We start from the raw sequence: 27,404 nt of genomic DNA, 5'->3' as shown, positions 1-27,404 counted from the left end.
AGAGGTGTCTGTGGCAAGAACAAGATGTTGGCCAGGTTGATAAGTAGCCAGGCACAGGGCCTGTTTCAGCATAGCCTTTAATTTCCGGAAAGCCGCGTCACATGACGCAGACCAGTGAAAAGGCACGTTTTTATGCAACAGGCGATGCAACGGCTGAGCCACCGACGCCGCAGACGGTAAAAACTTGTGATAGTATGCTATTTTCCCCAAGAAAGCCTGCAGTTCCTTAACAGATGTAGGGCGAGGAAGGGCATCGATCGCAGCAACAGTGTGTTGAAGCGGACGAATACCATCCCGAGAGAGTTGAAACCCCAAGTATGTGATAGATGCCTGAAAAAATTGTGATTTCTGAAGATTACACTTAAGACCAGCAGTCTGTAAGACATTAAAAAGTGCGCGGAGATTTTGAAGATGTTCTTCAGTGATGGAGCCAGTGACAACAATGTCGTCCATGTAATTGATACACCCCGGGACAGGGAGCAATAATTGTTCCAAGAATCGCTGAAAGAGAGCAGGGGTGCTAGCAACCCCGAATGGCAAGCGTTGGTATTGATAGAGGCCGAAAGGTGTGTTAAGGACCAGAAACTGCCAGGAAGCAGCGTCGAGAGGAAGTTGATGATAAGCTTCTGACAGGTCAATTTTAGAAAAATACTGTCCTCCAGGGAGTTTAGTGAACAGTTCTTCAGGACGGGGCATAGGGTAAGTGTCGATGAGGCATTGAGCATTTACAGTGGCTTTGAAATCGCCACAGAGACGAATATCACCATTGGGCTTAGCAACTACAACGACAGGAGAGGACCACTCACTGGAAGTGACAGGAAGCAAGACCCCTGAAGCAGTGAGACGATCCAACTCCCGTTTTACCCGATCACGAAGGGCCACAGGAATGGGCCGGGCCCGAAAAAACTTAGGCCGAGCAGTGGGTTTGAGCATGATATGAGCTTCAAAGTCGTTTGCATGACGTAACCCAGGAGAAAAAGGGACGAAAATGTCGTCGACAAGGAATCCAGTTGAGCATAAGGAATAGCGTCAGAGACAATATTCACAGAGTCATCTATGGAGAACCCAAAAACGCGAAAGGCATCGAAACCAAAAAGATTTTCTGCGGTGCTCTGGTCGACCACAAATATGGGAACAGTGCGAACGACGGATTTGTAAGATACCTCAGCATTAAACTGTCCCAAGAGAGAAATCTTCTGTTTATTGTACGTCCGTAATTGCCGAGTGACAGGGGACAGGAGTGGAGAAGCCAGCTGAAGATACGTCTGAGAATTAATTATAGTGGCAGCAGAACCGGTATCCACTTGCATGCGAACATCTCGACCAAGGATTTGGACAGTGAGGAATAACTTCCCTGAAAGGGAAGAAGTGCAATTGACAGACAACACAGAATCAGAATCAGCGTCATGTTCATGAACATCATGTATGCGGTCGGATTTACAAACGGAAGACACATGACCTTTCTTTTTGCAAGTGTGACACACAGCCCAATGTTGGGGACAATCCTCGCGTAAATGTTTCGTAAAACACCGCGGACATGAAGGAAGTTGCCGGGGATTTTGCTGCAGTTTCTTAGTGGGTTGTTTACGGCTAGGCCGAGGCTGCGCGTGGGAGCGCACTGCGGCCACGTCGGCCGGCGGGGACGCGCTGCGCGCGTTGTCAACAGCACACAGAGGCTGTATTTCCCCGACGTCACCCCACGCTTCTATTTGCGCCCCAGCGGCGTGAGAAATTTCAAAAGACTGCGCAATGGAGAGAACTTCATCTAGAGTCGGATTCGCCAACTGAAGGGCACGTTGCCGAACTTCTTTGTCGGGCGCCGACCGGATAATAGCATCCCGTACCATGGAATCGGCATAGGATTCTTTGTGAACGTCAGTAACAAATTGACACTTTCGACTGAGGCCGTGAAGTTCAGCAGCCCAAGCGCGATAGGACTGATTTGGTTGTTTTTGACAACGATAAAAGGCAACACGAGAGGCTACCACATGTGTTTGCTTTTGAAAATAGACAGACAGAAGGGAGCACATTTCAGCAAAGGACAAAGACGCAGGATCCTTCAAAGGAGCCAATTGCGACAACAACCGATACATTTGAGGTGAAATCCAGGAAAGGAACAGAGACTTACATGGTTGTTCGTCCGTGACATGAAATGCCAAGAAGTGCTGTCGAAGACGTTTTTCATAATCAGACCAGTCTTCCGCCGTCTCGTCGTAAGGTGGAAAAGGAGGTACAGCCAACGACGAGAGACGCCCCGCATTTGATGCCGCGACGAAATCGCGAATCGCCGCTGTTAGAAGCGTTTGCTGATCGCGAATCGCCATCGTTAGAAGCGTTTGCTGTTCAAGGAGATTTTGCAAGAGCTGCTTGACAGTAGCCATGGAACCCTGTGAGTCAATGGTGAAAAGGAAAAATCCACTACCCCGTCGCCAATTTTTATATCTTCAAATTTAACACATATTTCGGACAACAACACATATAAGTCACTGAGTAAGTTGACCTGTGTACAAGTCGGCATTCGATTAAACACTGAGTCTCAGTCTAGCGGCCACTGCTCGGCTGGCCGCTTAGGTGGCGCAGCTGCTGCGTGGCTGGCAGACAGCGCCGCACGTAGAGTACGTGCGTAATTGCGCGGCAGCACTTTGAATAATCGGCGAGTCACAACAGTTACCTTGGTCTGACAGTCTCCTTTTATTCTTGTCATCCCAAAATCTCTTCATGATGTCTCTTTATTGTTTCTTGATTCCCACTGTTTTCCATGATCCTTTTATCCTTCTCTGTGAATGTGTGATTTGCAACTAGGATTCCAAAGGCTTTACACAATCTAATGGTATCCCTTGTGTGGCATTCATTTCTCCTAAGTCCTACATAATTGCTTCTAATGAAGTAATTTTCACCTATTATAAATTAATTATATTACATAGGTTTGTAGTTAATCTAGTGTTGTCCATTTGGCAGCTGTAACTGTAGAACTCCATGAATCTTTTATATATTGCATCAGTGAACTTATCTACCATTGTGTATATGTCTGTAGTTTTTCTTTTAACCCATATGCCTTTTATATTAATAGGGGCCATATTTTTTCTGAGAATTTTGCACTCTTCCTTTTCAACTTCATAAAATTTTGAGTGGCCTCCTAGAGATGTAGTTTCTGAAACATATAATGCTTCAGGCAAAACAACTGTGTCCTAATGCTGAAGTTTCACATTATGAGACATTACTTATTTCTCACAGTAAATACATATTATGCTGTACGCTTTCTAGAATTTAGTGGCTCTTTCTAAATTGGGGATTTTCTGGTGTTTTAATGTAATTTGTCCATTAAATGAGTCTTCTTATGTGACATTTGAAGGCCTGTCTTTGATGGTATCTTGTGTAACTTCTCTATAGCATAATTTGTTTCAGCATTAGTCTCAGTGAAGATAACTAGGCTTGATTGTAGTACTTGCGTCATCAGCATAGGGAAGTATTTCTGCTTCTTGTCTACATGATAGAAAATTATTTATATATAACACGAACCCATTATCAATCCTAGTGGTACACCAAATGTCATTTTTCCTCACTCTGAAGATACTATTTCATTGTGTACACTTTCTGAGTTATTTAATGCAACACTCTGCATCCTTTTAGTCAGGCAGGATGAAAACCAGTGTCCATAAAATCTCTGATACTTTAAAATACAAGTGATGTATTATGATTCTCGCATGCATAAATTTTTCCAGTACCTTCAAGGAGGAGGTAAGTAGTGAGACTGGTTGGTAATCATTAATATCTGTCTTACTATCTTTTCTGTAAAGTGGTTATATGTTACATATGTGAGTGGATACTGTAGTAACCCTGTAATACATGAGACCAGTCCAAGTAATGCAAATATGGCTTTATTCATGACACTCAACAATAATGGAAAACAGACTTCTGTGGATCCCCAAGTAACAAGATACAGTACACTAATGTGAATGGCACCCTGAAAGGACATAAAAGAGAAGTCAGTTAGCACTGCTCTTGCACATACATGTATGAGTCACTGGCAGATGGCTTGGTGAAGACCTTGCTGTATGCATGCCTCCCACAGGTGGCCTCCGGTGGCTGGCCCGAGCTGATACAGTTGGCGGCCAATTCAAACACACATTTGCGACAATACCACACTCAGTGCACTCATAATCAGATGTACTAATCGCACGATGTAACAGATACATTGCATATATATGAAGAAGGGATTTTAGTACTTTACCTAAGACATTTTTAACTCCATGACTCATTTTGGTTCTGAGGGAGTTAATTGCATTCTTAATTTCTTTCTCAGAACATGAGGCAATTGTAATTGTCCTTATGTATGAGGCACTATTTTCTGCATATATTTTATTGTTTTATTCCTTGAACTGTCCATGCCAGTTTTCTCAGCTGATTCAAGGAAGTGATTATTAAATACCCAACTTCTGCCGTTTATTATTTGGCTGTTTTCCTTCATTATAAAGTCCACACTTTTGTTAATTATTTCTTTGTTTTTTTATTTTTTTTCTACAATCATTTCCTTCACACTGCAACCAAGATTTTTGATCACTTATCCAGTAATATAAAATGTCTGATAGCAACGTAAAATTTGAAAACAAACTGAGAAAGTTTCTCTTTGATAATTCCCTCTCTTCCATAGAAGAGTTTGTATCAATGTAATGCGTAAAAGTTAGTGGGCAGGAATTAATAACTCTGTCTGTCTTTTGTTTATGGAATAAAAAATAAACACTTGTAAATAATCAGCATGTAGCTACATTATTATAAAATGAGCTTTCAGCCACTGCCAGAGACTGTGGTCTGTATGTATGAATTGCACTTGTGTGTGTGTGTGTGTGTGTGTGTGTGTGTGTGTGTGTGTGTGTGTGTGTTTGTTTTGTCTACTTTCAATGAATGAAGGCCTTATTGACCAAAAACTCACTTTCTGACAGTCTTTTTTGTTGTGCCTATCTGCAACTCAGCATCTCTGCTGTGTGGTGAGTAACAATTATCCTTTTGATAATATTGTTACATTCCATCCTGAATTTTTCATTGTTTGCTCAGCATGTAGCCATATTTACAAAATAATTTGTGATGTCAGTATAAAAAGTTTCATTTCACATCATTACGAATCATCATGCAGAAGTTCCGTCGAACATGAAACTAACTAACTAAGTACAGTACCAAAGTTTTTGTAATGTGAAAAAATAACAATTTCATTTTTGCTGCACGTGATACTTTGATTTCTTTTGTAATCAAAGGATTATTTAATGAGTTATTAGTTCCACACTGTTTTCTTGGGAGAGCAGCTGCTAAGGATTGATGGAAACCCATTTATAAATACATCAAATTCATTAATTACTCTTAACTGTTTCTTTAATATCACTTCATTGTAATCAGATAAGCTGTTTAGTATAACTGGTTATGCCTAGTCATCAGAGAGCCTGTTCCCTACTGAATATACATCCATACAATCTACATCTGCATCTACATCCATATCCCGTAAGCCACCCGACGGTGTGTGGCGGAGGGTACCTTGAGTACCTCTATCAGTTCTCCCTTCTATTCCAGTCTCGTATTGTTCGTCGAAAGAAAGATTGTCGACATGCCTCTGTGTGGGCTCTAATCTCTCTGATTTTATCCTCATGGTCTCTTCACGAGATATACGTAGGAGGGATAATATACTGCTTGACTCCTCGGTGAAGGTATGTTCTCGAAACTTCAACAAAAGCCCATACTGTGCTACTGAGCATCTCTCTTGCAGAGTCTTCCACTGGAGTTTATATATCATCTCTTAAGGCTTTCACGATTACTAAATGATCCTGTAATGAAGAGCACTGCTCTCCATTGGATCTTCTCTATCTCTTGTATCAACCCTATCTGGTACAGATCCCACAGTGGTGAGCAGTAATCAAACAGTGGGTGAACAAGTGTACTGTAACCTACTTCCTTTGTTTTCGGACTGCATTTCCTTAGGATTCTTCCAATGAATCTCAGTCTGGCATCCATCTGCTTTACCGATGACCAACTTTATATGCCCATCCCATTTTAAATCACTCCTAATGCATACTCCCAGATAATTTATGGAATTAACTGCTTCCAGTTGCTGAGCTGCTATACTGTAGCTAAATGATAAAGGATCTTTCTTTCTATGTATTTGCAGCACATTAAACTTGTCTACATTGAGATTCAATTGACATTCCCTGCATCATGAGTCGATTTGTTGCAGATCCTCCTGCATTTTAGTACAATTTTCGACTGTTACAACCTCTCGATATACTACAGCATCATCCACAAAAAGCCTCAGTGAACTTCTGATGTTATCCACAAGGTCATTTATATATATTGTGAATAGCAACGGTCCTATGACACTCCCCTGCAGCACACCTGACATGACTCTTACTTCGGAAGACTTCTCTCCATTGAGAATGACATGCTGCGTTCTGTTATCTAGGAACTCTTCAATCCAGTCACACAATTGGTCCGATAGTCCATGTGCTCTTACTTTGTTCATTAAACGACTGTGGTGAACTGTGTCAAATGCCTTGCGGAAATCAAGAAACATGGCATCTACCTGGGAACCCACGTCTATGGCCCTCTGAGTCTAATGGATGAATAGTGTGAGCTGGGTTTCACATGATTGTCTTTCTTCAAACTCATGCTGATTCCTACAGAGTAGATTTCTAGTCTCCAGAAAAGTCATTATACTCGAACATAATACGTGTTCCAAAATTCTACAACTGATCGACATTAGAGATATAGGTCTATAGTTCTGCACATCTATTCGACATCCCTTCTTGAAAATGTGGATGACCTATGCCCTTTTCCAATCTTTTGGAATGCTACGCTCTTCTAGAGACCTACGGTACACTGCTGCAAGAAGTGCGGCAAGTTCCTTCGCGTACTCTGTGTAAAATCGAACTGGTATCAGGTCCAGCGGCCTTGCCTCTTTTGAGTGATTTTAATTGTTTTTCTATCCCTCTGTCATCTATTTAAATATCTACCATTCTGTCATCTGTGCGACAATCTAGAGAAGGAACTACAGTGCAGTCTTCCTCTGTGAAACAGCTTTGGAAAAAGACAATTAGTATTTCAGCCTTTAGTCTGTCAACCTCTGTTTCAGTACCATTTTGGTCACAGAATCATATTTAAACATGGTATCATATCTATTTTGGCATCAGTAATTATTAGTTTGTATAATAATTACAACAAAATAGCTTTATAAACATATATTGAGTACAGTGATAAATTAAATGTGTTAAAGATCCATTTCTTTGTATATGCAATTCTGACAAAGCCAGTTTGTTGTGGTGACTGTTAAATATCTATCTTTGATTTAGTTCACAAATTGCAAAATCTTCTGAACCTTTCATACTAATTAAGGCCACATAAGCATGGTCATTTCTGAATTTAGGTCTACTTCTGACCAAAAAGTGATTCTGCTTTCATAATAAAATATTTTCATAAAACTTCTGCTCTGCTGTTTCACTCCCTTGGGGGCTAAATCTCCAAAAATGCTGAAATGCATATAATTTTTTTTATTTCTGACCAAGAAACCAAATACCAGTTTCCACATTACTAGCTTCAAAATTACCTTAATAATGACATATTTCAAAAAACTTGTCATCTCCTATTTCGACCCTTAGGGGGTTAAACTATGCCTCAGTATAAGATCAACACCCTCTCCAAATTTCAAGTTTCCATTCTTTGCAGTTCAGGCTGTCTGATGATGAGTCAATAAGTCAGGACATTTTCTTTTATGCATAGGAATAGATAATTTATGCTTTGGTTTTCTGATGTAATGGACATCCACAAAGACCTCTTCACTGTGGGTCTAAGGTAAAAGAAATGTGTATAATCTCAACTATCTATTACCATTCAATCTGAATATGCTAAGTTAAACATTCTAAAGTTCAATGTAATTTTCAGACTGATCACTGCCTCATGCAACATTTATTGGCTACAGCCATTTGTTGTGCTCTCATTCTTTGTGAAATAGGTGTCATTAGTTTCATAACTATATTGTTATTATGTAAACAATGGGTTACTGTGTAATGAAAAGAGTTACTATGTAACATATTCAAACAATCTGATGATGACTTTGTAGCAAGTTGGAACCAGTAATGGTAACATTTGATAACTTAACTGGTGAAATAAGCTCAGACTTAATCCAGAGTATCTGTTGCAGATGCCATCAGAAGAGATCCATAATTTTTGTAAAGAATATTTTACCAGGCTTAAAAATGTCATGTTAAGTGTAAAATTCTGACTTGTTAGACAAGTGTACTGCTATTGCCCATCAAGCAGTCATGATCAGATTGGATAATGATTTGTGGCCTCTGTCTTGGAACTTATACTCTCAGTATATTGCTTCCAGCAAACATCTGTTTGCCCTCATATCTGATGTAAATGATGCCCCACTTATTACACTAGCTCCTCAGGTGAAAAATTCTCTTTAGTAAAATGTTAATTTAACAGGAAGTGGAGAATACACTTTCTATACCAAACATAAAGTACACAGTTAAGTCATCATTTGTAATGTTCAACATATCACTGAACGTTAGCATTTGAGCAATTAATAATTAAACTCACATTACTCAATACCGGCACATTGTCTGAAATGTGCCTGGAAGCAAACTAATACAGTTCAGGCCCACAATTTATCAATTTATCAGTTTGTCAGAACTTAGTTGCTTTCACTTGCAAACAGAACACATATACTGCTCATTCATTTATTATCAATGAAAGTCCTACATCTGCATCTATACTCTGCAAACCACTGTGAAGCCTGTGGCAGAGGGTACTCCCCATTGTACCACTCAGAGCTTCTTCCAGTTCCCGCTGTGTGCACGGTGTGGAAAGAATGAGTGTTTAAATGCCTCTGTGAATGCTTTAGTTAGTCTACTCTTGTGTTTGCAGTCCTTAAGAGAGCAATACATTGAAAATGGTAGTATGTTCCTAGATTTCTTACTTAGTTCTGGTTCTTGAAGCTTTGAAAGTGGCTTTCATGGGATGTTTCACACCTGTCTTCAAATGTCTTGCAACAATAAATAGGAAAGCTGTTATTCACACAAGTTTTTCCCATTGATGGCTCCATCAGTGCGTGAATCACAAATAGAAAATTAATTACAAAGCAAATGTACTCTTTTACATTTTGTGGCTATAGTTTGCATAAGATCCTTTATCATCACAGTTCTCTCAGAAAAAGTAGAAAAACATGTCAATGCTAGGATTTAAGATTATTTCACTTTAATAAACTAATTCTCTGTGTAGTTCTGTACATGACTTTCTGCTTAGTAATGAGAATTTATACCGATAACTAGAAACATTTGACATTAAATAAACTTGTATTACATGGACTTACATTCAGGAAAAAAGAAGTGTAGCTCTTTCTCAGCCATTTCTTCAGAGTCACTTCCATGAAGTGCATTTCTGATTTCATCGTCTGGATCTCCAAATTTTGCTCGAAGTGTTTTAGGGTACTCCACTCTCGCAACTTTAACACACTTTGGGCCCATAAGAAGCTTCCAGTCTTCTATAGCATTTGTTTTTGTTAAGCAAAGAGCAATGACTGGGCCACTGGACATGTGTGCTACTAGTAGTGGGAAGTACAGATTCCCATAATGTTGAAAATACAGTTCACTCACCTGCTCTGGAGTGAGATGCACTTTCCTTTCCTACAAAAAACAAATATGGTTTTTATTAGATGTTGCATGTTATAATTATTATATTACTACTTAATCAAGGAGATGAAGCAAGATGAGTATATTTCAGTGAATGTGATGGCAATTGAAGAATTTCAGATTTCAATACTTATTTCTCAAATGAATAAAATTACTTTCTGGAGAATATAATTATGGCCAGTAATGAATTTAGCCACAGCTGTTTGCCACATTTTTTTAGGCTTTGACAAACTACAACACTCGAAAATTTTGAGCTTGTAGGTATCATCTCTCTTTAGTACAATGCATTCTGAAATGCTTAATATTTTCATTGATTTAACAAAAAGAAAGCCTGTATCATGAAGACTGAAGAGATGAGGTACGGCCACAAATGTGAATATCATGTTTGACAGCATGCTGACATGGTTTACACTCAAGAACAAGAATTTTTTAAAATGAATCTTTGAAATGATTTTAATTGTCTATAGTACAGCAAATAGCATCAGTGAAATAAACTTTGTAATCAATAAAGTTGGAACTATCATTAGTAATTTAGAACTGCTGAAGCATAACTGCAACAAAAAGTATCCAATGAAGCAAGCTCAGTAATCAGTAGAGTTTGAGCTCTTGGCAATAATCAGATGGCTAAATCAAACTCACCATATTCACCACCAAGAGTATTTAGTATTGCACGCACTACGTTTTATTCATAACTCTACATTAATGGCTACAAAAAGGGAAATGAAACCTCGTAACCTTACCAAATCTTTAATTCCCAGATTGGTGTCACTCATTCCCAAAAAAGGTGTATGGTAAATGCTCCCTGAATGGTGGCAATGAATGCTTACTGACTTCTCAATAGAGAAGTCTTTCAAACTTCTGCTGAAGAAAGATTTGAACTGCTTATGAGGAAAATTTTGAAAACTAAGAAAAAAGTCATTACCTGTGGTGATTTCAACACTGAAATGATCACCTGGGATGAACATGTTACAAGGACATTTTTTTTAATATACTAAGATCTCTAAATCTACATTGTACAAATTACAAGCCCATACAGAATAATGCCTGCTTCCATACATTATGGTTAATTTTTCTAGAGATATGTGTGATGCCAGACTTGTTAGTGGAGCACTAGCAGACAATGAACCCTTGATTTTAACATTCTGCTGTGATCAGTTGTCTAAGTCAGACTCATCAGCCAGCATCAAGTCTAATGCAACATAAATAAAGAGTCCAGAAAGTTGAATATATTAATCTATATGTTGACAGATCAGCTGATGTTATCAGGGACTTATGCACAACTCACAACATGGAAAGGGCACTGGGGAAGAAGTGTTTGATTATTTTCATCAAAAACTCACTGAAATATGATGCTATTGTTAACCATTAACCAAAATTAGCCATAAGCATAAACAGAAAAAGAAGCAGCTCAAATGGTATACAGATGAGCTGGCTCATATTAGGGAAGATATGCTCAGACTGTACAAGAGCCTGAGCTGGATGACATCTGATATAGAACTTTTTTTATGATGTAAAAAGAGCTACAAAGACAAACTGACCCCGGCCAAAAAACTTGCATATGAACATGCTCGAAACAAATGTAAACCAGACTGAGACACAATTAATGAAGGAGAGTCTCAAACAACTCACAAGATGTAGCATTGGACCCTGAAGAAGTAAACAATTACTATATAATCTCTGTGAGGAAGCTGAAAGACAAAATTAAACAAAATGACACTTGTGCTTTAGATCTTCTCGGTGCTGAGCCATCTAAAGGGTGTGACTTCCAATAGAATGTTGTCACCCTCAAGGATATTATAAAAGTTGTGTCAAGATTCTCAAACCCCTGAAGTATGGACTGTTATTGGTTCTCCAACTATGTGACTAAAAAAATAATACATCTCATTTGTCAACCTCTCTATATCATCTTCAATATTTGTTTAGAATCTAGAGTTTTCCCTGATGCACTCGAACTTGGTAAAGTGATTGCAATCTTTAAAAAGGCAGATAAGCACTGCTCCAAAACTACTGACAAATTTCTATTTTCCCAATTTTCTCCAAAGTTTTTAGGATGTAATGTACAACTAGCTAAATAGCTGTTTGGGAGGCATTATCTTCTCTCCAACAGACAAAAATACCACTGCTACAGTCACTGAAGTTGTTAACCAGGTGTTAATTGCATTTGAACATTAAGATCTAGTATCATTATACTTTGTGATCTCTGCAAAGCCATTGGCTGTATATGTTTAACACCATACTTGAAAAACTGACATATTATGGCTTACAGCCCATCTTTAGATGTAATCGATTCATATCTAAGCAACAGAAAGCAGTTTGTATCAGTCAAAAACAGATGCTCTTCTTTCAAGGAAGTTTGGATTGGAGTGCCACTGTTCATCACTGCAGTTAACTCTCTGCCTAACCATGCAGCGTGTAGAAGCAGATTCCATAATGTGTTATGCAGATGACAACACTGCTCTGTACCCACCATGACATGACAGAACTGCATATGGCAACACAGGAAAAATTGGACTAGCAATGAATTGGTTTTCTTCCAATGAACTCCTGTACAGTTCTGACACAACAACTAATTGTGAGTCTGGCTAAAACTGTGGAATGTAAATCAGTAAAGCTGTTAGGCTTTCACATTGACTGGAAATTAAACTGGGAACAATGTATTAGCCATATCTGCAAGAGAATTGCAAGAGTAAGCTATCTCATGCGGAAACTGATGGATGTAGTCACTGGTAGGTTGCATATTTTGGCCTATTTCATTCACACATATCCTACAGCAGAGTGCTATTGGGACATTCCAGCTATGTCAGTGAAATTCTGAAAATTAAAACAAAAGTCACCAGAATAATAAGCAGAGTTACACCTAAGGAACACTGCCATCCCCTCTTTATCACACTCCAGATATTAACTGTTGTTTATTTATGCATATACACAACATTGCTTCATGTGAAAAGCAACATAAATGAGTCCTCTACCAGAGAGATGATACAGCCTCACAATACCAGAGGCAAACTGAATCTTGATATACTGAGAGCTGATGTTTATATAATGATTTTTCTGATATTTCACCACAATGCGTTGTTAGGATTGTCAAAGCTTCTCCCTCTGTTGCTAATGGTGGAGGATGAATCTTTGACAATACCAGCCACTTGTGCTACCAAAACGTCAGAGAAATCACTAAACAAACATCAGCTGAAGTTCCTGAGATGAAAGACAATGGCCAGTACCATACATCGGAGAAGTAGATTGGTTATAAAATGCAGACTACCAACAGCAAGAAAATAATTTCTGAAAAATAGAATTTTATAAACAGTGGATATAAATTTAAGTGTTAAAGAGTTATTTCTGTACTATTTGTCTGGAGTGTAGCTTGTACAGAAGTGAAACATCAATGATAAACAGTTCAGATAATAGAAGAATAGAAACTTTTGAAATGAGATGCTACAGAATAAAGCTGAAGATTACATGAGTAGATTGAATAACTAATGAGGAGGTACTGGATTGAACTGGTGAGAAAAGAGATATCATTATGTTTAAAAACTTAGAAACTGGTAAAAAACATGATTGGCTCTTATTATAGAAGGTTTTTGGATTGACTGCAAAGTGAGTTGAAATATAAGTGACCAATGTTAGCATGTAAAGGAGTGTTGGACCACAGAGACAGTGAGCTGAGTTGGCCTTCACAACTTCACAATAATTCCCAACCCTGATTAGAGATTAGACAGCATACATTTTCCAAACTCAGAACTGTTGTTGAGATGGAAAAAATTCTTTGAATGAGGTACTGTGCTGTAAATGCTTCCACTTTTTCTTTTTTTCTTTTTCTTTTAGTGGGGTTGCAGGGTGACTATTTATCCATGTAACAGGTGTTCCAGACCGTGCACTGTCTTGGGCCTGGCAGCAATACCATCCAGCTTTTAGGAAGAAAATTAACAGGAGCAGGTCCAAAGGTCACGACCCTCTTCCTTGGATCCAAACCTCTTAATTTTCCTGCTAAAACTGGGTAGCACTGCTGCTGGGACCAAGAAACTGTGTGGCCCCTAACAATTTTATCAATTGAAGACATAAAGTCTGAAAATGAGTCCGTGATCATATTTTCGGCACTTTATTTTACAGATCCATCTTTATCACACAAAGTTTTACACTTCACTATTACTGGTTTTGGTTACTGCCATCTTCAGATCATAAAATATTCTGATGTAGTATCCACATCAAACTAAACATGTAGGTACATAGTAAGTGCACTTACTATGTACCTACATGTTTAATTTGATGTTGATACTATAGCAGAATATTTTATGATCTGAAGATGGCAGTAGCCAAAACCACTAATAGTGAAGTGTAAAAGTTTTAGTGATCAAGACAGACCTGTAAAATAAAGCCCCTGACAATGTTACATGGATAAACCGCCTCTCATATGTTTCCAGTATCCTACCAGTGAATTGTAGCCAACCATTTGATTTACCTACAACTGAGCCTATGTGGTCCTTCCATATCATATCTCTACACATTGTTACTCCTAAATGTGTATATGGCTTGACAAGTAGGTTAGAGAATTTAAAAAGAGAAACTGAACTACTAGGTTGAAGTTAGGTACACCGTAATGGGAATTAGTGAAGTGCAGTGGCAAGAAGAACAGGAATTCAGGTCTTGTAAGTACAGGGTTCTCAAAACAAAATCAAATAAGGGAATACAGGTGTGCTACTATGGTCAGTATAGAGAATGCATAATCATAGCAAAGACAGATAAAGAGCCAACATTTACCACAGTCAGAAAAGGAAGATAAGGGAAAATAATCAGATAACATGGAGTAGGGGAAAGGAATTGTAGAGGTCAGGGGTGAGTGATCTCTACAGTGGATGCTGGAGCTGGGCTGTGAACAGTCAGGATAGCCTGTAGTTCATCACCCCAAGCATGGTTGCAATGGTGTGGTAACAGATGTCAAGTGGTAGTCTGATGTTCTATCATGAACACAGTGTTTTCAAGCAATCTCTTCACTCCATAACAATGTACAACAAGGATAATTGTTCTGGGTGCCTGCCATGGCTCTCCAAGATGCATTCTGGTTTCAACCTGTGAAAATGTGTTTATTTCAGCAATGGCCTATTGTTACAGGCAGTGTGCGGCATCTCACTCAAGCAATGACAGTGGACACAGAAACGAGACACATCAGGACGGCAGCTGTAGCAGTTGACTCAAGTCTCAAGCTGGACTGGGCGGCACCTATGGGCTCATTCACACTGCACAGTGCACAGGGCCAGGTGGGAAGAAGGAATAAAACTGCAGTTACCAGCATGTACAGTGGCAGCTTACCGCGGTGACTTGTATCTGCACAGGTGATGGCAAACAGTGACCGTGTTTGCTCACTCAAATTGAGATGACTGTGCAGCTAGATGGTCCAGGCTTGAGCCACCAACACAGTTGACCACCAATTGTCAGAAGCTGGCCAGCAGGTGGCCAGCCATTTAGAAGGTGCCAAGTCAGCAGCATCCAGACTTATAGCACAGGCAACAAGCCCACAGTCAGTGAAGATATAGTCTGGTTGTGGCAGCTTGTAGACTGATCTCAACTCTTAGACCATTGTTGACCTCCTCTCATAGCTAGCAGCTGATAATGCCTATCTTAATTTGGATAAATGTATGCAAGTGTGGTCTGCAACAATTTTTGAAATGGTGACATTTCTGGTCTCTAATGTGAGATACTGGCATGCCCACTGGGCAACTGTGACATCATCGCTCCAGTTTTCCTGTCATCTCAACAATTTCACAGTCATGTTGGTGTGGTAATGGTGTGACAACCTCACTTTTCAGAAGCGCTGGATGGTGACTTTTGCAATGTCATTGTACTGAATATGTCTTCTTGCACAAGAACATCTACTGCCAAAATTTCTTGTGCCATCCTTCCTATGACATATGGTTACTGAGACAGTCACAGGAGCTAGCCATTATGTCAGACAGGATTGTGGCACAACACACCTCCCCTTTTTGGGATGTCCAGTCCAGTGCATCATAGATCTCTGTATCTCTGGAAAAATCTTGACATCATATCTCAAGGTTTGAGATATGTGTACAATACATTTTGATTCTTTTAATCCTAATCCAGCCTGAACCACAATATTCACTGGCTGCTTAGTGAATTATTTACTATTTTATAATAGTAATCCAGGTTGTAGGGAACTGATGCCCTGGGTGCTCAAGTGGATGGGCAGTTTTCTGTCTGAAATAGAATAGAGTTGGAGCCATAATGGTACCAGTAATTGAGACACTCATCATAATGACTTAGTGGCATCAATCATCACGGTATTGCTGTATGTGCTGGAGCATCTGTTCCATGGAAAAGTATCCTTTTTGCACCAATATAAGCCCACTGAACTTTCCTCATTTTTCACATGTATCCATTAGTATACTGAATCATATTCTAACTAATACAGTCAACGGCAATAATAATACTTGAGATCTCCTCCTCCTTGTTAACAAATTCCCTTAACAAATCGTCTTCCAACTGAAAAAAGGTCCTACTTAACTGATTTCTCGTGTTTGGCATTTCGTTTCGTCTATCCAGTGGCTTCTTAACTCTCTATTTTAGTACATCTCTCAGAACCTTGTCTCTGCAATAAAAGTTCACCATAACTTTTCCCAGGAATTCCTTCCCTAAAACTATGCTCACACATAAGTCACTTACGATACTACAAGTAGCCACTAAGACAGTCCCACTTATGTCCCTTACTTTAATGCTAACTACAGGCTGACTCCTTATAACAATGCTGTGTTTCTTTGTGACTTGCCACACTACATCAGGTGAACGGAGTCCTAATGAGTTGGTTTGCAGTTTAATTGGTTCATATTTCACAGGGGAGACCTTTGCAGTAGTACGTCATTGGCAACAGCTTCCCTCATCTGGAACAATGCCTCAATTAAGCTCCAACAAGCACTGACAAAGATCAGTTTCCACATGACACTTCCTCTTAACCCCAGTTAACATTACATTACAAGGATAATCAACTTTATGGACATTCCAATCCTCAGGAGCATGCTACTGAAAGGATTTAGCCTTGTTGGCCTGAAAACTTGTATTAAAAGCATTTTTCCTCTTCCTTCTCTTGCCCGCTCCCCCCTTTGCATGAAGTGCCATCACAACAGGTGGCAAGAATCTGATGCACTATTTATGACTAAATGTGCCTTATCCACCCTATTATCCACAACACAGTAATGTAACTAATATCATCAATAGCTTCCTGTGCATCCTTCACAGTAGCTACAAAAAATTACCATCTCCTACTGCACTCTGCACAACACAGACATAATTGGTGCATCTAGGATTACACCTGACCCCAGCTCTTCAGCAAGTAGACAACACCCATTAACCTCTAATGAGTAGATACCACTGAACCTAAATCAGTATCACCCATCTTGCTACTCACACCCTCATTCATTTCAATACAGCACACATTTACTTCATCTGGCACTATAGCTGATTGAGACTTTGAATTTCCGCAAGATATTCGAGCTGCTAATCCCACATCACATCACTTTCCTTAACTTCCACAATCATACTACCTTATACACCAGTTAAACTATTAATATTAATTTATTTCTCCTAACTGTTTAATCTTCCTGTTATTTAAGAGGATATTCCTCTTTGAAAATTAAAAAAAAATGATTTATGTTCTCTGGCATGTCTACTTTAATGTAGTGTCATCCCAAGTTCATCAGAAGCTCTGTTATCAAGTTACATGGTAATTTGTGAAAAAGTGTCTCCAAAACCCATCCACAGTCGAGGAAAAAAAACAAAAAAAATAGAAAACAGTCGACATCGCAGAAAATGTGGAAGCACGTAATTCCAGCGATGACCCAACAGGCATTATGAAAATTTTGAACGTGCTTGATCCTGAGATCAGACCAGACTGTTACAGTTTTTGCACAAAAGTAGACGAAAAGCATGTGAAGCAAGCAGAACAGCAGATGACAAGAGACTAACAAAGAGAAAGGCACAACTACCAGAAGATGAAGGAGGACCTCCTTTTGGTTCTGGAAGGATTGCCTTATGGACCAGGGATCACTTATTGGAAGTATGTTTAACTAAAAAAAAAAAAAAAAAAAAAAAAAAAAAAAAAAAAAAAAAAAAAAAAAAAAAGGGTAACCCAAAACTTAAAATGTATTTCTCGAAACAGTATTTTTCAAATTGGCATGAAATATAACTCGAGAATGGTACATACAATTTTGATCAGAATTTGATGCTAGCGTTCTAAATTGAATTCTATATCAGTGTATGGAGCCATTCTGTGATACCTCGTATAGTCTATTTTCGATGAACACTTTTGTCTCAGTGTTTTGGGCAAATAAAATGATATTTGAACATGACACCATTTTGTTAGAACTTAATATTTTTCAATTATCCTAGATATAGTGATAGGAAATGTATTGAAAATGACTTATAGGAAATTATTTTGTTGTTGGTCCAAGAGGAGGGTTTCAGGAGTTCCTGCCAATGATCAATGTTCTGGCTGCAAGAAATCCTTCCACCTGATGTAGTGATTACAGGGACTGTCCAATACGCACACAAAAATGATTTCTTAATGTCAAAAATGTAAAGTATAAATCTATGTTATCAGATTTAGAATTAATTTTTATTTTACTTGAAAAAAATCATGAAAAGCCCCTACTTCTCATGTGTTCAAAGAAGGTACTTTTTTAAAAATCCATCTTTTATTCTACATGTTTGAAAGTTTTACAGTGTGTAGATACATCCTTTAGGAACAATATTTTCATTTCAATCCCTCTCAACTACCTTACGCCATCTTGGAACCAGCGCCTGTATACTTGCACGGTAAAATTCTGGACCAACCTGTTGGAGCCACTGTTTGACACTGTGCACAAGGGAGTCATCACCTTCAAACCTTGTTCCACGAAGAGAGTCTTTCAGTTTCCCAAAGAGATGATAGTCACATGGAGCCAGGTCAGGACTGTAAGGCGGGTGTTTTATTGTTGTCCATCCGAGTTTTGTGATCACTTCCATGGTTTCTTTGACTGACATGTGGCCATGCATTGTCGTGCAACAGCAAAACATCCTGCTTTTGCCGATGTGGTCGAACACGATTCAGTCGAGCTTAAAGTTTCTTCAGTGTCATCACAAATGCATCAGAATTTATGGTGGTTCCACTTGGTATGATGTCCACAAGCAAGAGACCTTCGGAATCGAAAAACACTATAGCCATAACTTTTCGAGCAGAAGGTGTGGTTTTGATTTTTTTTACTTGGGTGAATTTGCATGATGCCACATCATTGATTGCCTCTTCGTCTCTGGTGAAAAATGATGGAGCCATGTTTCATCACGTCACAATTCTTCCAAGAAATTCATCTCCGCCATTCTCGTACTGTTCCAAAAGTTCGCTGCATACCGTTTTCTTTTTCAGCCTCTTGTAGATGTTTCCCACTGTCTCGTTTTCAAAGCACAGGAATTCTATGACAGCACGTTGCTTCTGACGAACGTCAAGTGCAGCAGCCATCTTGAAGACATGCTGTGACGGTACCACTCACGGGAACAGGTTGAACTAAGTTTGAAAACAAGTGGGAACGGTGTATCTACACACTGTAAAACTTTCACACATGCAGAATGAAAACTGTATTTTTAGAAAAATAGTGTGCGTTTCTTTTGGAGTGACCTTCGAACACATCCTTGGGTCAGTAAATCCACATGAGACTGTACGGTTGCAATGAGTTTCCTCTAAATTGAATGTGTTTTTGTGACATATCCCGGTGGAAATTGTGTGGGTCCTTCTTTTTCGGTGAAGCAATTGTGACTGGTGTTTCCAGAATGAGATTTTCACTCTGCAGGGGAGTGTGTGCTGAAATGAAACTTCGTGGCTGGTTAAAACTGTGTGCCGGACCGATACCCAAACTCGGGACCTTTGCCTTCCCCAGGCAAGTGCTTTGTAACCGGTGTTCCTATCTTCATGCGCTATAAATATGGCTCTTTCTTCAATTGGAAGAAGCTGATTCACATAACTTTCTTTGGCAGTAAGGTGGTGCGTCGCCCCACTGGCATAACACAGTACGCGATTTGTTAAACAACGTCGTATCCGACCACTGGACTGGCCGAAAGGGGCCGGATTTGTTTTGCAAGACCTCCAAATTCACAAACGCTCTGATGCCATCCAATTTTTATCTTTGAGGGTTCATTACCATCTGATCTACCCAACTTTAGAAACAGCATTGTTGCAACAATTACTCCAGACAAGTTGACCAACATTTGGGTAGATCTCGCCTGTCTACCTGATGTATGACGAATAGTGCTCACATTGAACACTTGTAAGAAAAACTGTTTGAGTTGCTCTTTCATTTGACATATAATTTATATTTGTAAGTTGAATGTAATAAATGCTACAAAGCCTTAAAACCTGTACATTCATTTTGAAACACCCTACATTAGGAACTATTGTTTCTTTGAAGCCGTCCGCACACGGAGAAACTGGCTCTGAGCACTATGGGACTCAACATCTTAGGCCATAAGTCCCCTAGAACTTAGAACTACTTAAACCTAACTAACCTAAGGACATCACACACACCCATGCCCGAGGCAGGATTCGAACCTGCGACCGTAGCAGTCCCGCGGTTCCGGACTGCAGCGCCAGAACCGCTAGACCACCGCGGCCGGCACGGAGAAACTGAAAAGGATGAAATGGGCAGGCGCTCTACATTGGACAACTGGTTGTCGACCAGCTGGCAACGCAGCTCGCACACGGGGCAACTCAGAAACTGCAGTTGCTTTGTGCGAGTGTGGAGAAGAGGAAGTATTGTTTGTCACATTTGGACATTTTTCGGTTACACTCAGCATGTCGAGCACAGAGTCAAGATCAGAGGAACATGTGGTTCTGTGTTATTATTACACACGAATAAGAAAACAAAGAAAATTCTGGATTCATCCGTACATCCAAAGAAGTACAAACCGCAGGCAGTAATGTAGCAGCCAAGGAGCTTTAATAGACAAATTCGAAATTCATGTTTTTTTACAGAACGACTAAACGGTGGTACGATGATGTGGTGCAGATGGCTTCTTCCAAAATAACACACCGTTACTTTTATTTTGAAAACCGAAATATCTTGAACTTTATATACACGGAAAAGCTCGTTAAATCACTCGTATGTGAACGTCAATGAATTTATATGTAACGGATTGTGGGTTTTCACTGTTCGTTCCCACTCGACAATCTAATTTTTACAGAATGACGAAGGCTGCTAGTCACACGAAGAATAATGTCAGTATGAGTTACAATTTTTCGTACATTTGCTTCCGATGACGTACTGGACGACGCAACTCAGACCGCTTGGCACCGCCGAGTAGTCGGCAACTGGTTGGCTACGATTGCAAGCAATTTACTCTACAGTCGCGCCTTCTGCGGAACCCTGTCTAACTACACAGGAAGTGATTCGCTGCCGACCTGTTACCAACTGCATCGGCAACGAGATGCGGAGGGCCTAACTGCAAATGAGAAGAAAATTCAAACGGAACAACCTTCCTATTTCACCTGTTCCCTTTCTTTATCTTCTGGAATGTAAAACTTCGAACAATCTCAGCGCAGTGTAGCTACATCAAAGAAAATGGTTTGTTTGTGCACGTTACGTTTAGATGGTGTTCCTCATTTTCAATTTTTAGATAAGAGAAAATAAACTTCTTTACCAAAATCGGTAATAAATAATCTTTATTCTCGACAATCGGTTTCAGTAGCCACTGTTACCATCTTCAGGTCTGGAAAACATTTATACAGTGTAACTATGTACAAGGAAGTGTAATATTCACTATCAGGTACAATAAATCAGAAATACTACAGACCACGACATACAGGTTATTGCCTATTTCTTAAAATAGCAGTAAGAGTACTCTTCCTCACGAATTGCCAGGTACATAACACTGATGCGTCGGCAAGTCAAAACTAAAACAACTAGATATACAGTTATTTAACACATACATCTGACTTATGCCACTCACAACAGAGAACATTACTGCAGCCAAGTCGCTGCTAGACTGGCAGGCGTGATCCAGAAAAGGATAGACGTTGATAAACGGACTGACGGGTATCGCTAGTAAACATGTATATTCTTTCTTGAAATAATTTGTTTGATTACATTACAATTTTCTAGGCAAAACGTGGACGAAAATATATCTAAACGCACGTTTACAAAATTATTGGCAATAATTAATTAAGGTAGGCTCTAAGAAACTATTCTTACAGCGTTATTTACATGACGTACCTATGTAAAAGATGAATGCATATTTGGCACAGTTACCGCAAACTGATATGCAACAAATTACTTACACAGGGTTCCATAGTTTACAAAAACCACAGAAACATATAGAGAGCCATTAAAATATTTAAAAAAACATGAAAAATTTTACAAATTTTAAAAAAGCAGGGTTACAAATTACAAACTGAGCTTCTAGAGTGTCATTAAAGTAGCAGTGTAGGCTTTGGTTACATCCGAAGAAACGACAATATACTCAAGTGACAACATAGTCAAAAATTTTATTATACGTGGGGGAGTTCGAAAATAAATTTCCCCTGTCGACTGTGGTCAGAGTTGTGTGTGAAAGGAAAAAAAAAAAAAAGAGAATGAGACATTAAAGATGACATATCTTTATTTTTCTACATAATTTCCAAATACATTGAGACATGTCATGCCGCTTTATAAGCTTCAAAAAGCCTTACAGGAAAAAATCAGGGCGTTGCATACGGAAGAAGCGTTGAACGGCTTGTTTGACGTCAGCATTGCTGCCAAAGCACCTTCCGCCGAGAGTCTTCTTCAAAGCAGGAAACAGATGGAAGTCACTTGGTGCGAGATCCGGACTGTAAGGCAGATGGTGTAGGCGCTCCCAACCAAGAGTTACAATATGGTTTTGCGTTGCCGTCGCCATGTGTGGTCTCGCATTGTCATCCAACAGCAGAACGCCAGATCTGAGGCCAGGCCGCTTTTTCTGAATTACCTCTTTCACTTTCGACAGAGTGGCACAGTACCGTGCAGCATTGATGGTTGCATCCTCCAGAAAGTCCAGCAGCAAAACTCGTTTGGCGTCCCAGAAAACGGTGAGTAGCACTTTACCTGCATACGGAGTGCTTTTGAATTTCTTTTGGACTGGTGATGAAGGATGTTTCCACTCCATGGATGCGACCTTCGATTCAGGCGTGTAATGGTGGACCCACGTTTCATCCTCCATCACAATCTGAAACAGAATGTCATTGTCAGATTCATGGTAACGCACGAGCTGTTCCAGGCTGATGGCCATGCGTTGTTCCGTGTGTGGCGGGGTCAGATGGCGTGGGACCCATCGTGCTGACACCTTCCTGTATCGAAGAATGTCGTGGATGACCTAGTGAGCTCGCTCAAGTCCGATTCCAAGTTCTGCCGCTACTCCATCGATGGTGATACGCCGGATCGCTTTAGTCATGTCATCCACCTTTCTGACATTTGCATTTGCAGTGGCCGTGCGCGTCCGTCCAAGTCTCGATATGACCTGCACTTGCTGACGTCCATCACTGAGTTGCTGGCACCATCTCCAAACCATTTGCCTCGACATCACACCTCACCCATACACCTCTGTAAGGTGGCAACAGCCGTGCACCTTACATGAGTCCATTTAACGTGACACTTTAGGTTTTGCTGGAGTAATACTCTAAATTATGGTTTAGGAAATCTATGTGGAAACGCATCGGCGCGCGAGAATTCCCCGATTTTGTAATTATAAGATTTTGCGGAGAGGCAGTACGCGAGACAGAGCTCGGTTACGTCCCTGCCTAGCCGCCGAAGGCCACAGCCTGACGGTATGAATGGTGAACTGGGGGATTTCTGTAATCCATTTAGAGAGGCCACAGCAGCCGCCAACTTCTGAGGGACGCGCGGCTGCAGGTGTTCAAGTGTTTACCAAAACAGAGCAGTAGATAGCTGGACGGGCTTTCCTGTGTGTGCTCTCGCCTATGTCCCACTAATTTTACGCCTTCGAGTAACTCAAGTGGGGGAGGCCAGGAGTTACGAATAACAAACTTTCAATGCAAGAATCTGTGTTCGCTAAGACGGGGAATCTTGCCGGGAAAATCTCGAGTGGTCTCTTGGGAGAAAACTTCCAGTAAACGTGTTATTGCCCACAGCTGTGGTTCTTCCCAGCCGGCAAGGGCGAATTTTACTTGTGAAATTTTGTAGAAATAAAAGAATCGTGGAAAAGAGTTCGATTCCCAGGCCGTACATTGGTCGGCACTGGCAAACTGGGTATTTTGAGAGCTTCTAGTGATGTGATTCGCTCGGTAAAAGTTGAGGTGAGAAAACAAAGGTGAAGAGCGATCTTGCTGGACTCTCAGTAGAGGTCTTCCGTTCTGGGCTCTCGTACTGAGAGGACATTAGTCAAGTCGTCTCCCCTCTTGGTCTTTCGTTCTGAGAGGACGTTAGCCGCGCCAGCTCATTGCTGACAGAAACATTGTCGCAATTAGAGAAGTTTACGGACAGCAGTCTGTTGTTCGAATACTGTAGGATTGTACTTTCCGAGATGCCACACGCCGACCGCACGGCCGCGCCGTCGCCGTCGGAGACCGCCGCTACAACAGGAATACTACGATGAGATCGCTCCCGTGTTAGGAGTAACATTAAATAGCTGGATCGGATGCAATTGCTGTTTCCACAGAGGTTTCACGGTACTTTGGAGTGTAGTGGTTCTTTATATACATGTTATAAGAGATCGCCTTTTGGACCGATTTTAACACAGTTACTGCCAATGCCAGTTAGAAGGATAATTTGTAAATTGTTCATTGTTTTATTCAGCATTGATGTGAAGGTTATAATAAAATTATTGTGATTCAGTAGAGCCTTTACTTTGAGTAGTTGATCCTGAATTCACCCTTTTGCTTTATTTTATTTTTGTGTATGTGTTTGATGTCAAAGAACACCCTAAGTGTTCGTGATCGTTCATGTTTGGAAGTAAAAATAGGTGTGATTTATCGTCAACACTACCACCACAGATTAATTAGGGGTGACAGGGCCACATTTAAATCTAGCGCTATCCATTTTTGCGTACAGTTCCACTCTCAATTTCTCTGTAAGTTGTTTGTCAGGGGCGAACACACGCAAAAATCGGACAAGCAATGAGTGGGGTGTTACATATGGTTGACCCATGCCTAGGATTAGTAATTTTGGGATCTGCCTGAGATGCAGTTAGGAAAAACCTCAGTTTTGTTTTTCATTGTGATCCAACTTGTCTGATCATTTTGATAGTAGAATCACGGATAAAAATAAGTAGCGTAAGTTGTGTTGTTTTTTGTTGTTGTTGTGTTTTTTTGCTTCTATGGTGCAAGTGCGTTGTTCTTTTGTTGTTTCGTTGTGTGTGGTAATGTTACTTGTACTCAGCAAATGCTAAACAGTAAGTGCACAACCGTTTGTGTGTCAATCCTATTAGCAAGTATAAGTTGGTGTCATTTCTGTTCACTGCTCACACCCTGTTTAGCATTTTGTTTTGTGATTGGTATTTTGTTCCTTTTTCTTGTTGAGGCAAAAATATATGTTGTTGTCGAGTGTACGATTAACATTAAATTACACATGTTGACGAGAGCGAAAGGCAGGCCCACAGCAGAGCAGAATCTCGACTGCAATAGTGATAAAATGGGTGACAGTTGCGAGGGTACTGCAAGCGTAAGTGACGAGCGTGAATTGCAGATGCCGGATGGTGATGATAAGAATAGGTTCAGCCCAGTGGGTAGTAAAATCTACGAGATGACAACGACGCTGAGGAACCGAGGCACGTGGAGGCTGATGTTGTAATCCATAATTATGGAGGATACAGCCCACGGAGTCATAGTGCCGCTGAAACGAATTATTTCCGACCCCAGTCGAGAGGTTCAGTCCGGAGCGACCCCACTGGTGCACGGAAACATTACGTTTCTAGACACAGAAAAGTTAACAGGAACATGGGAAACGGTGCTCAATGTAGGACACAGGAGACAGAAATTCAAAATGGACCAGGCCTAGATAACATTATAGAAATTTTGAAAGGAATGCGGACAGAAATAAAAAAAGACAACACCGCGCTTCACGCCGATCTCAGTACAAAAATTTCCAACGTCGAAAAGGCGAGCGCGAAAATGATGGGTGAAATGAAAAAGGAGGTAAAGAACCTAGGTGCAAAATTAAAAAAAGAGGTAGCTATAATCAACATCCCGTACCGGCAACACTTACACAGTTATGGACTACTATAGAGACAGCATGGCTCAGGACTTCCACTGACTTCTTGACTCCATGCCATGACGAGTTGCTACACTAAGCCGGGCTGCAAATCGTCTCCAAGTAAGCGAGCATAACCATTTCCAGCCAACAATCTGTTCAATTGGATCAGAGGACTCAGTCCATTCTATATAAACACAGTCCACATAATTATGGAGCCCCCACCACTTTATACAGTGCCTTGTTGTCATTTCGAGCCATGGGTTCGTGGCTCTGCGCCACACTCGAATCCTACCGTCAGCTATTACCAACTGAAGTTGTGACTCATCTGACTAGGTCACAGTTTTACAGTCGTCTAGGGTCCAGCCGATATGGCTATGGCTCTGAGCACTATGGGACTTAACTTCTGAGGTCATCAGTCCCCTAGAACTTAGAAATACTTAAACCTAACGAACCTAAGGACATCACACACATCCATGCCCGAGGCAGGATTCGAACCTGCGACCGTAGCGGTCGCGCGTTTCCAGACTGTAGCGCCTAGAACCGCTAGGCCACTCCGGCCCAACCGATATGGTCACGAGCCCAGGAAAGGCACTGTAGGCGATGTGCTAGTAGCAAAGACACTCGTGTCGGTCATCTATAGCATATTAACGCCAAATTTCGCCACACTGTCCTAACACTTACATTCATCGTACGTCCTACATCAATTTCTGTAGATATTTCATGCAGAGTTGCTGTTGTGGATTGGCAAGACAGCCAATCCACTAGGAGGAAGCCGAAAGGCACGCGTTTAAGCTCACGCAGGCTGGCGTGAGGTCTGGAACAGGTCAAGTAATTGAGACCAGCAAATAAAGTGAGAGGTGGCATGAGCCCCCTCTCATATTTCTATCTTACGATTTTCCTCTCTAATTGCATGCAGTGAAAAGTTGCTATTCCTTCACACGCGGACTTCCCACACAGCGTCTCTCATCACCCGGGTGGTCCGGTGACAGGCGGGCTCTGCTGACTTTGAAAGGGTAAGCCGACGGGTGTGAGAGAGTCGAGTGAATGCTTTCCAGACGCCGACATTGCCAAGAGGCACGCCCGCAAGGGCCTGAAGTAGCGGCTGGGCTAGAGGTTCCGTTACTTTGCAGAAACTTAGCGAAAACACTTTCTGGCGGGCTACCAGCGAGGCGTGGGAATGACTTGTGTACCCAGGCAGTTGTGGCGGAAAAATTCCCGCGCTTTCTGCAAAATAGTAACTGTGATTGGCTTGCTCAGGTCATAGCTCCGTGACGTAGCAAAATCAGCGCGCCAAGAATCTCCATTGGTGGAATGGTAGTGCTCCGGCAATAGAGGGGAATTTTCCACCGGTTTTCGAGTTGCTGATTGGAACGTCTAACCACGGCCACTGTCGTGGGGGCAGGAATGTTGTGTGTCGGCCTGTACAGGTGCTCTAGGTAGTCGGCTCTCGCCTTTTGGTCGAGGACGTCGAAGCAACCAGCCATCGCCTCCGGTACGCCAGATCGTGTCCTGGCAGTTAAGAAGACAGTTTGGTAATGTATGT

At 40.7% G+C, this 27,404-nt stretch overlaps 1 protein-coding gene across 1 annotated transcript in view; it reads right to left on the bottom strand.

The window, feature by feature from the left end:
• LOC126128456 (nucleoside diphosphate kinase homolog 5-like) overlaps positions 1 to 27,404 on the bottom strand; it is a 69,699-nt gene that overhangs the window by 10,527 nt on the left and 31,768 nt on the right. Inside the window, exon 2 of the mRNA XM_049915152.1 lies at positions 9,353 to 9,665. Coding sequence (XP_049771109.1) covers positions 9,353 to 9,665 — 313 coding nt within the window. The remainder of the gene's footprint in view (positions 1 to 9,352; positions 9,666 to 27,404) is intronic.

This window comes from Schistocerca cancellata, chromosome 1 (assembly GCF_023864275.1).
Source record: "Schistocerca cancellata isolate TAMUIC-IGC-003103 chromosome 1, iqSchCanc2.1, whole genome shotgun sequence".
NCBI classification, from domain to species: Eukaryota; Metazoa; Arthropoda; class Insecta; order Orthoptera; family Acrididae; genus Schistocerca; species Schistocerca cancellata.
Note: the sequence above shows the minus strand (reverse complement) of the source record. Positions and strands in the feature narration are given on the sequence as shown.